This window comes from Pollicipes pollicipes, unplaced genomic scaffold, assembly GCF_011947565.3.
Source record: "Pollicipes pollicipes isolate AB1234 unplaced genomic scaffold, Ppol_2.1 Scaffold_5724;HRSCAF=6776_pilon_pilon_pilon, whole genome shotgun sequence".
Taxonomy (NCBI): Eukaryota; Metazoa; Arthropoda; class Thecostraca; order Pollicipedomorpha; family Pollicipedidae; genus Pollicipes; species Pollicipes pollicipes.
The window spans coordinates 48,366,350-48,380,857 of record NW_023596746.1 but is presented as its reverse complement, the minus strand read 5'-3'; the positions used below and the strand labels follow the sequence as shown (position 1 = coordinate 48,380,857).

Below are 14,508 nucleotides of genomic sequence, written 5' to 3'. Positions count from 1 at the left end.
CTGTTTGCGCCACTTGGTATCAGGAGTGCACTCCGTCGGACGAGCGCATGCTCAGCTGGCCGTCCTTCCCAACCCAATTGCCACTGCTTCCGTCTGTGTGGAAAATCGCCGACAAAAGTCCCCCCATTAGCTGCCATAGGCATAGCGTGACTCGCTCGTAACAAAATTGGATTACGGCTGGGTTCGCCGCTCGGCCGGTAGATGGCTCGAGCGCCACGGCCAGTCCGTCGGCAGCGGGCGCGCGCGGCGGAGGCGTCGGCTGTGGAGGAGATGGCACACCGCGTGGGTACGGGCCGGGTACCGTCACCAGCCGCTGCTCAGCGCCGCCAGTGTCGTCCTGCCCGGCCCTGATGGCCGCCGACGTGTCGCAGGGCCTCGGCGGTCGGACCGGCCGCCGGCCGCACGCGCTGGTCACTCTCCTCGTGACTCTCGCCCTCGTGCCTGTGTCGCGCGCGAACCCGGACGCCAAGCGCCTGTACGACGACCTGCTCTCCAACTACAACCGGCTGATCCGGCCCGTCTCCAACCACAGCGACCGGGTGACGGTGAAGCTGGGCCTGCGACTGTCGCAGCTGATGGACCTGGTGAGAGGACCGTGCGCTCTACCTCCCGACTGGCCCATCCCTCCTCCTCGTACCGTCTCGAGCCGACGGACGACACTAGTGTCAGCATTCGCTTCGCTTTAGGACGGCACTGGTGCCGTGCATCTGATGTCGGTGCACCGGCCTTTTAGCACAGCTCTGTGGCAACCGGAGTCGACATTCGCAGCTCCGATTCGTGCACAGGCTCAGTGGGAGAACTGAGGCGAAGCAGCCCACCCAGTGACATGAGGCCACATAACTGGCAGCCAGATTCTGTTGACTCTGTGCTGTCTTCCTTCAGCACAAGCATTGCTTCTTCATCGCACACAAATGATGGCTGGCGAAGCTCCGATCGGTTATTCTGTGGCCCACCCATAAAACTAGTAGGCTTACATTAATTATTCGGTGCTAACTACGCAGTGGTACGTAGTGCATAGTATTATACTATTGAAAACAAGAAGAACAAACACACAGCCTCTTCATGTGAGCCTAAAGATGCGTTTAGTGTCATGCCCGGCTTAAGTGACTAGGCTAAATAGTGTACTGAGTTCGAAGAATTCGGAATTCATTTTGAGTCACAAAAGTTTTATCTTAGATCAGGCCAATGTTACAGAAGACGCGCGAGTTTAAAAACGCTTAAATGCGCAGCTTCAGACATTGTCTGCGGTGCGCATTGTGGTGATGCTTATTTTGTGACTTTCCGCGATGCCATTGGACAGGCTCTGCGCGAACGTTGCAAAAGTTCCAAAGTAATTGGTTAATGTATGGGACTGCCTTAGAGCAGATTGTTCAGCCATATCGCGGGTTTGTTGAGTCATACTACTGCTAGCTCAACATAGGGAAATGTACGAATACCGCTGCACAACGCATTGTTGTAGCCTTCTTTTCGGTAGCAAATAAAGTCACATTCCCTTCGCCACGAACACAATGTAAAACATCAGGCAGCATGAAGCATTAGCATTGTCCCAACGGACCCCGAGATCCCACGTGACACCCACCCCACTTGCATGGGTACTTAACGGCCGATGCATAGCATCGGACAATACCCAACACATGCTAAGACACTAGTCTAACCTAACCCAGCCCAACCTGACCCAACCTAACCTAGCCTAACCTAGCCTTACTTACGCACTATTCGCAAACACGTCGTCATGAACTCCTGGAAAGACCGACGGTGTAAATCTCACGGGGCCACGGCAGCCATAGTCGTACAGTTTAGGGTCAAGCAAGATGACTTATCAGCAATATGTATCGCTCGATAATCACAAACAAAAATTATCCTCATAAAAAGAGAACACGACGCTTGCCATCGGGGATCCTCGCATGGAGCGCCAGTAGACTGCGGAAATCATAATAGCGCCCAAAGGCCAAAGTGGAGCGGCAAGTTACACGCAGACCCTCCGCGTGGGAGCCTAAGGTGATAGCCACTCGACCTTACTTCTTCCTCCGCGGCCAAGCGGGCAACAATTAGTTAAACAATACATAAATATAAGCATTGTTACATAAGTATGACCTGACTGCTCATATCCGGGGTCAAACAAGATCACTTTCAGCCATAGTCAAATCCAGACTGAACCATAGTCAATATCAGATTGAGCCATAGTCAATATCAGATTGAGCCATTGTCAATGTCAGATTAAGCCATAGTCAATACCGCATTGAGCTATTGTCAATACGAGGTTGAGCCAGAGTCAATAACAGACTGATCCAAAGTCAATGCCGGATTGAGTCACAGTCAATACCAGATTAAGCTGAGGTAAACTAAACAAAACGACGACGTCGCCATTCAAAATGGCGCTCACTGGATGCAAATTCGTTCCATCATGCATAAGAGCATGGATGGTAAGCGCAACATGATGAGTGGAAATTTCCGGTGTAGCCAGGTGACACCGATTATTACCCAATTTTCGTTTGTACACTCAAGGGCCATTTTACCGATCTGCTGGGGCAAAGCGCAGGGGTCAGGCTGCCAAACTGTCAATAAATTGACACAGATAATCTCAAGCGTGGGAGGTTTTTTGCTTCCCGATTAAATATGATCTTATTTCCTTGACGCAACCGGGAAGTGAATTCGCCAAGCCTTTTCTGCTCTAGTGTGGGGCTTCTACGTACCCGCATAGACATCGTATGTTTTGCTTTCGCCTCCTTTTGCCACCGTCGACCCGCGAATGGCGGGGCAAATTTCCATCGGATGGATAATAACGCGGTGTGGTAGAGTCAGAAGTTTAATTGAGTGAGGGCCCCTCCTCTGACAAACCATTTCGGAGAACAGGAGCGGAGAAAGGCATTGTTTCGCCCGCGTGGGCCACCATTCAATGGTGCCAGCGCCAGGTCGCGAGGGCTGGTTCGCTTGGATGGTTTAACGGCTTTGACGGGCAGTAAGAACAACAGTTAGCGGACGGTTTGGCTGGCCTATGTCCTATTGAGCGTATCGTTCTCTTACTTCGATAAAAAGTCTTTAAAATACATCAATAACCGTCGGTCTAGATCTTTTATTTTGATGATTTGCAAGAAACAAAGAGGTGATTATGATGCATTTCACTCCAGTGTGCGCATAAGCATTCAGTGCGCACAATTAACGCAACTAGAATTTGCTGATGTTCTGTATCGCTTTGCGTTGTCTCTTGGCGTTTCAATTTCATCAGAAACTCTGGAATCCATCACGATTTTGCGAAATTACTGTTTCTAATAAGAAATAATTATTGAGGAATGTAGCGGCACGAGCAGTGGCGCACCACACTCATGGTGCCTGACATAGCAGTGGCGCACCGCGCTCAAGGTGCCCGACATAGCAGTGGCGCACCGCGCTCAAGGTGCCTGACATAGCAGTGGCGCACCGCGCCCAAGGTGCATGACATAGCAGTCACGCACCGCGCTTAAGGCGCCTGACGTAGCAGTGGCGCACCGTGTTCAAGGCGCCTGACATAGCAGTGGCGCACCACGCCCAAGGTGCCTGACATAGCATTCGATATCGCATTTCGTCCTGACGGCTAATTGGACAGATTTCACGCAATATTACAGTTTCATGATGATTTACAAGAGCTACGGAACGTTTGTAACTGGAGCTACAAGGAGCTACAAGGAGCACGGCTAATGGAAGCTTCAGACTCCTCACACGTTTTTAGGGAATCTTGATTCCACAGTACCCAACAGCTAATAAACTATTTTGCAGGAGAGTGCCGTACCATCCACTTCGCATTTAACGCCGCTGCCCACACTGAAATGTGCTGTCGAATCAGCGCTGTTAACTGCCAGGATTACTTCCAATGCTATTTTGGTATAACAAGGCACAAATCGACTTCCATGGACGGATTCTCTTTGAAAATATTGAGGTACACCTTCGTGAAAAAACTGACGCAGGTAACAACTTTTCTTTAGCGTGCAACATCGACCCATTGAAGATGGTAACTTCCGTAACCGCTCCCGATATTGTTTGCAGATGGTAACGTCCGTAACCGCTCCCGATATTGTTTGCAGATGGTAACGTCTGTATCCGCTCCCGATATTGTTTGCAGGTAGTAGCGTCCGTAACCGCTCCCGATATTGTTTGCAGATGGTAACGTCTGTAACCGCTCCCGATATTGTTTGTCGATGGTAACGTCTGTAACCGCTTCCGATATTGTTTGCAGATGATAATGTCTGTAACCGCTCCCGATATTGTTTGCAGATGGAAACGTCTGTAACCGCTTCCGATATTCTTTGCAGATGGTGACTTCCGTAACCGCTCCTGATATTGTTTGCAGATGGAAACGTCCGTAACGGCTCCTGATGTTGTATAAAACACGTATGTCTTTAGAATCGCCTCAAGCCAAACAAATCCTGAACAGCAGAAGTCCTCTGTCAGCTTTGATACCGCCCGCATGGGACACGGTTGTGGCCCTTTGTCGAGTACAGGGCATATGTGATGTCCACCTATCAGGCAGGTCATTGCAAGTTACCTAATTTAGTTGCGCTATCGAGCCGTGTTGAGCGAGGCCCGATCACGTTTGCGCCTTCTTTACGTAGATTTGGGCACGCCTGCTGGGAAAAGCTGGTACAATTAAAGCATGCCGTCTTTCTGATTTTTAAAGTGTCATGTGAAGCCACCGAAATACGCCATTGAAAAGACATACATGGCCTTGACTTTACATGACATTTGCGGTGACTATCATCATTGCAATGACGATCTTCAGGCGTGCCCATGTTGCTGGTATGCTTTGAAATGTCTACTAGACATACTTGAGGTCGTTTTGGGGACTGAAACTGGTGTGACTTTGCTCTGTATAGACCGGTACAACATCACTGACATCTGCCATGCCTTCGGCGAGGGTATAATGATTTGAAGGCGAAGTTACACGAAATCAAGATTTGAAATATTTTTACAGTGTCTGTAGACTCTGAAGGCCTAATACTTTTTTATAAAAATGTCTACCAGGATTCAGTTTCTTTCAGGATGCAACTTGGTGTGACTTCAACTCTAAATGATCTTTGAAAGTGTGGATAACACCGAGGAGGTTCGTGAGAGAAGCACTTAGCACTTCTCTAAACACTGAACAAGAAGACCTGGTGAACAGAGAGGCCGGCATGCGTCGCAGAGCGCCAGTTTTCCGCTTTTTCGCCGTGCAGATCATTGATATTGAGGCCGCATATCAGTGAGTCGGGGCCAGAAGCTAACAGGTCAGATTTAAAAAGTGAAAAGTCAACTGAAAAAATTATGTCATAGAGCGTCATGCGATCCAGACGGGCCTTCAAAAGAACAGGGAAGGGGAGGGGGCTGGGGCACCAACGCCCTAGTCAAAGTAAATAATAATTTCCTTCCGCATGGCACTAAGCAAACTTCGCTTGCATTCACTGTCAAAGCGTCACCATAACCACGAGATAGCGTGGAGCGGTGTTATAGGGCTGTTATAGGGCCGCTGCAGACGGGGGCCTGGTGGTGACGGTCGTCAGTCTGAGAGTCTGGACCGGCCGCTGCGGACGGCGGCCTGGTGGTGACGGTCGTGAGTCTGGACCGGCCGCTGCGGACGGCGGCCTGGCGGTGACGGTCGTGAGTCTGGACCGGCCGCTGCAGACGGCGGCCGGTGGTGACGGTCGTGAGTCTGAGAGTCTGGACCGGCCGCTGCGGACGGCGTCCTGGTGGTGACGGTCGTCAGTCTGAGAGTCTGGACCGGCCGCTGCAGACGGCGGCCTGGTGGTGACGGTCGTGAGTCTGAGAGTCTGGACCGGCCGCTGCGGACGGCGGCCTGGCGGTGACGGTCGTGAGTCTGAGAGTCTGGACCGGCCGCTGCAGACGGCGGCCTGGTGGTGACGGTCGTGAGTCTGAGAGTCTGGACCGGCCGCTGCAGACGGCGGCCTGGTGGTGACGGTTGTGAGTCTGAGAGTCTGGACCGGCCGCTGCGGACAGCGTCCTGGTGGTGACGGTCGTGAGTCTGAGCCGGCCGCTGCGGACGGCGGCCTGGTGGTGACGGTCGTGAGTCTGGACCGGCCGCTGCGGACGGAGGCCTGGCGGCGACGGCCGTGAGTCTGAGCCACCAGCGACAGCGGACGAAAGCTGCCGAGCGTCGTCCCTCGGCAGCGGCGAAATACAGTTAAGCGACTTAGACACGACGACGCCAAACTTTGAAATGTGCACGGCCAAACTATGCTGGTCACGGCCGCGCCCGCGGCGTACCGGCCGTCAGGGCAGACGTCGCGTGACTGGGTCGCGGGTCGTCAGGGCATGGCCACATTCACCATGACATTAGGCCTCAGGGCGGGAGGACTTCCACCGCGTCATTAGGCCAGCGATCTCCTCGATAGAACACTGGTCATCAGGTCGGTGGTGACGCCCAAGCACAGGTGTACATGCAAAAGGCCAAACTGCGCGTGTAAATCGCTCTAATTACATCACTTCGCTTATCTTAGTTCTGCTTAAACCAGATGACTGCTTTACCGGTTTGACAGCAGCCGGGTGGCCGGCTGGATACACTTCGCTCGGTTGGGATGGGAGAGTCAATTTGAACCACACTGACAGGGCGTATTGGCCTGTATGCTAATTCACTTAGGTCAAAGTTTGAGGTTCCTAGGTCATGACCTTTGGGTCAAACGGGGCCAAACAAGGTCAAACCCCAGGCTGGTCTCTAAAGTGCCGCCAGAACCTAGATACCTGTTGTAAGCAAATTGTCGTTTAGGGTCAATGACCTCGTTTGAACTTTTGAAGGTCATGGTGAACAAAATCGTACAAGACCGTTTTGAGTTTTGTGTTTGGACAAGCGATAAAGATTACGCTAGGCAGTATGGTCCAAAAATAGAACGTTGCTCGGTTCATTTTAGGTCAGTGGCCTACTCTGGTCTTCAAGAAGTCACTGGAAAACGTATAATGCGGTTCCTGTTATCAATACATTCGAATTGAGCACCAGGAACTACCGCGTACAGCCAGCCCTAGAGTGCAGAAGCAAGCCGCTTTTGACGTTGGTCCGACGTTCATGCCTGACACTTTACTAATATAATTTGCTTATTCAATTATAGTGTTACCTAAAAAAGTAGCTCAGAGATGTATGGCTCCGTCTAAAACTCCGTTGTTTTATCAGATTGAGTGATTTCCTAGAAATTGACTTTGCTGAATCCATAGCTTGACTTTGACCTGCTGTAGGTCAGCGACCTTACAAAGTACATTAAAATGTTTGATACCAAACAGTTTGCTATCCAATTAGCTACATGTAAGCATTTCTTTGCGGCTTCGCCGCGTCGTTCGAAGGAAAGTATGACCTCCGACAACCACTTCGAGTCATCCAGGGTAATACCGACCGACTAATGTGTCGGTTTATTGTGGTACTTACTTCGCGACAATGAGTGCTTTTGTTGATTTGCCTGTTTTTGGGGTCTGATTTTCAGTGAGCTCCTTTATATAAGCAATCCTCTAGCGAGGAGATCGGCAAGCTCGTATTATAGAAAAACACAAATCAATTTGTTGTGCTTCACCTAGTACTGAAGTTTATACGCGGAGACGCGAAAATCTTGCTGACCAGCGCTGTAGGCTGTACCTGGTCTCTGGCCGGACCGGTTCATACTCCGTGGCATCCAGGGCCGCTGCCTTACCGTACCCCAAGGAAGTACACAATGTCGATGGGGCTCGGCCCGGTGAGAGGCAGCGGCTGTGCGTCTATCAGCCTATCGCATTGTCCCAAATGGCCTCCATCGGCCAGCTGGTCGCCTGGGACGGCCGGCCGCCGCGCGCTGCGCCTGGCCCGGCCGACGGGCCGCCGCGCGCGGCGTCTGGTGCGGCCGGCCGACCGACGTGCAGCGCGTCAGCAGCCGCCACAGCCCACCACCGGCGCGACAGCCCCCGACGTCGGCCATACGGGGGCGGCGAGTGACGGCACGCCGGCACTGGGCGGCCGCTGGTGGGGCCTCCGCTCAGCGGCGGCGCTGGCGGCATCAGGCGGAGAGAACTGGCACTGGGCGGCCGCTGATGGGGCCTCCGCTCAGCGGCGGCGCTGGTGACATCAGGCGGGGGGAGACCGACCGGTCCGATCCCGGCTCAAGCGGTTGCCGTAGACAGAATATCAAAATCCAAGAAGTCAAAAGAAACAGAGTATACTGTACAAAACACTATACGAGTTAAAGACAAAATGATGAAAGGTGAAATGTTATAGGTAAATAACTAGTAGTCGAACGGCAAAAAGTTTAGTAGATATATCTAAAAAATACGAACGTCAAGTGGGACAGAAATTGAATGGATAAAAGTGAAAAGCCAATAAGACACAACCATCAAAAGGAGAGTCGAGTCGGGCGAGGGTAATGGGAATGAGACGGGTCGGGGGATGGATGGATGTATGGATGGATGGATGGAGTCGGGTCTGGCCATGATCATGGTATAAAGCCGGGTCTGGGGATGGATGGATGGATGGATGGATGGATGGAGTCGGGTCGGGCGATGGTCATGAGGTGGAGTTGGGTCGGGCGATATTCATGGGAAGAAGTCGGATCGGGGGATGGATGGATGGATGGATGGATGGAGTCGGGTCTGGCCATGATCATGGTATGGGGTCGGGTCTGGGGATGGATGGATGGATGGATGGATGGATGGAGTCGGGTCGGGCGATGGTCATGAGGTGGAGTTGGGTCGGGCGATATTCATGGGAAGAAGTCGGATCGGGGGATGGATGGATGGATGGATGGATGGATGGATGGATGGATGGAGTCGGGTCCAACGGTGGTCATGGGAAGGAGTCGGGTCGGGCAATGGTCATAGGATGGAGGCAGGTGGGGGTGGATGGATAGATGGGATCGAATAGGAGGATGAATGGATGGGTGGCACATAGACAGACGACATTGAGCGACGCTGGTCAATGTGGTGTCTGCGAATCAGCGCAGCCGGGCATACGGCGTCAGCAGCCGCCCAGCTGCCGCGTCCAGGGCTGCAGACGCGATCTGCGCCCGGACCGTGCTCTCCGCGTCGCCGCTGGCACGGCACCAGACCTCCTCAATGACGGGCAGTCGGGCCGACCGACCGCACCATTCAGCGGCGCTCCCGGCGGCCAAAGCGGCCAGCTGGTCATTACAGGCGGCTGGCGGCCGGTGGGCCAATCGCGGCGACCAGGCAATCCCGGGCGCCGGCAGTCGCCGCACGCGAGCGCGCCCGTGTCACGGGCCCTGGACAGCGCGGCCGTCCGCCGCAGCCGGAGACGGCCGCGGCGTCACCACTTCTACCCATCCTATCGCATAGTTGCTATTCACCTTGGAAACAATCAGGACGAGTGCCTGGTGATAACGGTCATGCCATCCTAAATATTTGAAGGCCGCGGTGGGTGATTCTGGAGACGCTTCTGGGCATTTTGCTTGCCTGGATGGTTTTACGACGTTTCTGGTCGAGAAAGGACCTAACGGTTATGATAGTTGTTTACTCACGTCAAAGCCAATTCAATTTCGAAGGATCTCTGAAAGCCGAATGTTTCAATCCACCAACTCACACATTTGACCCGAAAAGAAACCGCAAGCTGTCGGCCGGGTTGTTACCATACTTGGCAAGCTTTGGCTGATGAAAAACCCTTACGAGAAAAATAATGCATTTTTGACTAGAACAAAACCATTAAAACCTTTCAAAAATCAGAGTGAACTTGGGGCTTATGAATGTTGCGTTTTCAATTTTCTAGCAAGGGCCCTGGTAATTAAAAATCCCATGGCATATCCTGTACCCAGATAGCACGGCGGTAAACCAGGTTGTACAAATTACAATTTTATATAGGATTTTCACCAAATTAGTCAAGAATAACACATCAAACGGTTAAGGCTTGTCCCAATACTTTAAGCCTTTATTTTCATATTTTTTATTTTATTCCAATTTTTATTTCAGTCAGAATTCAGGTACGTGGCTTATATAAACACAGCCACGTATCGCACTGAGCTGTTTTTTTTTTCTAGCCGCCATCCATGATTAGGTAACCCGGGGTCTGCAGCCCAGCGATAAGAAAACCACATAAGCACAACGGGTGGTCTATCTATATGCTAGACAGAGTAGCAGTCATTACAACAACGCAGAAACAGTCAGAGGTGAAGGTAGCTTAAGTAAGGGAAGGTTACGGCATTCTGAGTTTCAGTTGCACTAAAGTTTTTTCTGTTTTGCACACAAACCATACTTCAGAATCGATACCAGTGGTGGTAGATAAAATGACTTGGAAGCTGTATTACTTCCATTGCCCTAGCCTCGTTCACTGGTCAATAACCACAGCCCACAGCGATTCGTGTGCTACATGCGCAACAGTCATCGAAACCTGATAAGTGGTAATAAAGAGCTTGTCTGTTTATGCTTGCTTTTGCATACATACAAATACTTCCCATTTACGATCACGATATCAGGGGTTCTTATGCAAGATAAATTTAATCTTTTCTGCGATTTTCTGCGATTTTCAATACATATGTTTCATTACGACTTTCGCTCTGTTTACTTCTGTCATCTCTTCCGACATTTGTGTCTGCACACAGGTCTGTGTCGGAATTTTCAGCGCTGCATTATGGCGTCAATCAAACATTTGATGCCTATCAAAACATTGCTTACTGTGAAGCGTGAAAACATATCCTAGACATGTTTTGCCCAGTCTCGCTTTGTGTATAATTATTGTTTGATAATTAAGAGCATCTAACGTTTTTTTGGCACTGCTGAATGTAAATGACATCTCTCGACTGGCACAGCAGGATTCTTGGATAGCGTGTTTTTGTTATCGTACGTTGTACCACAAATGCGAGGTGCCGGTCGTCCTGGAATGAGGCATGGGTAGTGGTTAAAGAAAAATGTGGACCATTTCAAAGCTGTCGTGTGGTATCCATTCTGTGATGTTGCATGGTATGTCCACTTACGAGCAGCATCACCATATAATAGCCTATCTACCAAATAAAGGCTATGGCATTGTGACTATTATGACGCATTCGAATGCTGTGAGGCAGACAGAGCATCTTATTTGTTCTCGTGTACGGTGTTTAAGGCTAAGGAGACTTCCACGGCTTAAAATCTATTGCATCTCTTAACTCATAGCGAATCCATCAATAAATGCAGATAACTTTGGAAGACATAGCCTATTGCTTACTAAGATGTCATGCAGGAATAAAATCGCTGGCACATTATGGTAAGGAACCATTTTAAATCCCACCCTCTTCCTTTTCATTTGAAGTGGGAAACTCACATCGATGATGATGATGATTTGGGGTTTTAGGGCGCATCGACTGCTAAAGGTCATGCAGCGCCCATAACTATATAGGGAAACTCACATCATAGTGTTGAAGGTGTCATTTGGCACCACAAAGATTCCATATTCCAGGTACTTTTTTACTCACTTCTTACTAACTTTTTTGTCTGTTCGACTCACTTTTGGGGGTTTATTTTTTTGCGTCGTGATGGAAGGCACGATTTCCCGTTGGCAATGGAAAGGGATGAATTATCCATACTTGTTCCTCCACCTTCACTCTCTTCCTCTTGTCTAGCCACAACAGATGGCTTCAGTGGGCCTCCCAGCCACCGCCATCCCTGCGGGCTCAGTGCTTTGACGCATAAGCTCTTGAGTGTCGACGATAACCACAGTGATTAAGTCCGACTACACGGCTCTCTGGTCCAATTCCCGCGCAGATCAGTGATCAAGTCCGGCTACCCGACGCTCTGGTCCGACTTCCACGCAGAACAGTGATCAAGTCCGACCGCCCAGCGCTCTACTGCGATTCTCACGCAGAAAAGTGATCAAGCTGGGCCACCCAGCGCTTTCCTGCTGCTCCTACGCAGACAGCCAATTAGCCAGTTCGTCTGTCTGTCTCTCTGTCAGTCGCGAAGACGCCAAGCCGTGAATGGATAGAGTAAATATTTAGTCACCCTGCGTGCCGATTGGTCGATTCCTTAATAGTTTTATCTTTGTGTACATCTGCTCAGTGTTATGTCATGAGTAGCATGATTATTTGCCTAATATGGACCCACCATTGTGGTCTGTTGTCTGTAAGGCAGACGGTCTGACTATCCCTGAGACGGCCACTGAGTACGTCAGTCAAGCAGCTGGCCAGGTCAGTCAGTCCCGTCAGTCAGTCAACCAGCTGGCCAGGTCAGTCAGTCCCGTCAGTCCCAGCAGCTGGCCATGTCAGTCAGTCCCGTCAGTCCATCAGCGCTGGCCAGGTCAGTCAGTCCCGTCAGTCAGTCAACCAGCTGGCCAGGTCAGTCAGTCCCGTCAGTCAGTCAACCAGCTGGCCAGGTCAGTCAGTCCCGTCAGTCAGTCAACCAGCTGGCCAGGTCGACCGCAATTCTTCAGCGTGACGAAGCTGACTTCGCTTACGGTACCAAGCTTTGTCCGTGAAACGCACCCAATTCGTCTCCTGGACAGTTGCTCGATGAATTGCACCATGCGATTGTATTGGTGCTAATCCATAACTCATGTAGAACAGCTAGTGACAGGTATTTTTGGTACGCTGAAGCACCCTTCCGACAAATGTGGTAAAAGTGTACTTTCTGTCGCTGACCGAATTTTTACACGCAAAATTGTCGCTAGCAGCGTAACGCGATATCATACGACATGAAATGGTAGGACGTCCGCGCCCGGTAGCGTCATCAAATAATCAGCCTATCCTCGAAAGCCTCTTTCGTCGCCGCAATTTTCAAGACCATGCACACAACCAAAACGCTCAGCTACGCAATATCCTTCAACTAAGGTCAGAATATCTACTGTTGCTAGGAAAGAAGGCGAACCGGTCGTAGACGATGGGATAGCCCAATCAAAACAGAGCTGTTCTTCCACCGTCGAGACTTGCCGAGGTCTCATGTTTAAACTCGATCTGCGGCTGGATTTGCTTTCCTCGACCGCGTAAAAGCAACAACAAAGGACCTCGATAGCTATGGCAGCTGAATGCATGGCAGAATTCCAACCGGTGGTAGGCAGCGCTGAGGGATGACGTACAATGTGCGAGCCTTGTCGAGGCCATGCCTCTCATGAAAGTCATGTGTGCGCTTCGAGCCCCATCGCAGCCGCCACCGAACTCTCCACCCACCTTAGGCGTGCTCTAAGCCCGACACATTTGTTGCCTGCCGGGCGCCTTTCGCCGTGCTCCAAAAATAAAATGGCATTGAAATTTGTTAACAACTTTACGTCAGGCTGCTAGTTCTTTCTGAACAACATGCTCGCTCTGACAGGAGGGGAGGGGGATGTGACGCCCCCCAGGGTTTTCTGAGGACACCAGCCCGGCATATTGTGCAGTCGCGCTAAAATCTTTTGTAGCCCCTGGGCCATCCATTACGCGTTTGTTGACACCAAAACTTGTCTCTAGCAATCCTGGTTTCGGAGAAGCAACGGCTTTATGAGCAATGCAGGACGATCCGAGGCCGGCAGGGGAGGGGGGTGGGGGCGGTAAGCGACTGTTCCGCGGACAGCGCGCAACGGGTTGGCACTTTTACGTTAACGAAACCATGAACCACCAATCTAGGCTCAAAACAGATCAAACTACTTATCATTGTACCCAGAGATCTCGATAAGGACAATTCACTGTTTATTTCTGCGAGGCTCTACCCTTCTTAGCTTCAAACGGCACGAGGTCCACAAACGACACGGGGTTCCCTATAAGTCCGCGTTATGAAACCAAGAGAATTAGGATAGGAGTTAAAATTGTTGGTTGTTATCCTTTTTTATTTGTTTTGTTAATGCTGTGTAAAAATCGGCATCCCATATGAAAAAATCAGCTGGTACGGCAGAACGACACATTTCGTTACCAACATCCAAACATTGGTAGAAATTCATTCTGCAAGCCCAAATTGCCGTTTGCATGCTACCTACCTTACAAATCTGAGCTTACCTGTGATACTTGTCATGCATAATGCGGGAGTGCCAATTCAAATAAACTGCCCGGGTCCTGCCCTACTCCTATGTTGGGTTCGGCCTCCTTAAACTTATATAACCTTTAACGTATACACATCACCTAACCAAAACCTATATAGAAAGAAAAAAATCTCTAACTGGTGTAGAAACTTTCTAAGAACCTATTAAGCCCCTGACACATGGGTCTCTGGACTTTTTTCATTGACCATGACCCATGCGCTACTGCTTTCCCACAATCATGTAGAGAAAATGACGCTCCTGTCTTTATGCCACCACCAGACAGACTACATTGACTTCCACCGTAATTCTGCTCAAATAACTCGTTTTGAAATAAAACAAACTCGTGATATAAATTGCCTGTAATCAAAACAAAGCAGAGTCTGTTAACAACCACATTAAGGGAAGGAAAAGTTGCGAGGGCCATGGGCTGCTAGCTCCCTCTTAATCATGCATATAAATTAACACCGTTGTCTTTATGCCGCCGCCGCACAATCTGTATTGATAATTGATTTCCACTATCGATGTAGGCTGCATGTCAGACAGGCGTTATGTCTTCGCATGATGTACTTAATGTATGCAGTGATTATGCTAAGAGATCCACCAAGACAATTTTTCAATGCAGTATTAGCAGA

General features: G+C 50.3%; 1 protein-coding gene across 1 annotated transcript in view; it reads left to right on the top strand.

Moving 5' to 3' along the window:
* The first annotated feature begins 241 nt into the window (after nucleotides 1–241).
* The window catches only part of LOC119103491 (acetylcholine receptor subunit alpha-L1-like), a 96,384-nt gene continuing 82,117 nt past the window's right edge, over nucleotides 242–14,508 (top strand). Inside the window, 1 exon segment of the mRNA XM_037227051.1 lies at nucleotides 242–584. Coding sequence (XP_037082946.1) covers nucleotides 351–584 — 234 coding nt within the window. The 5' untranslated portion in view covers nucleotides 242–350.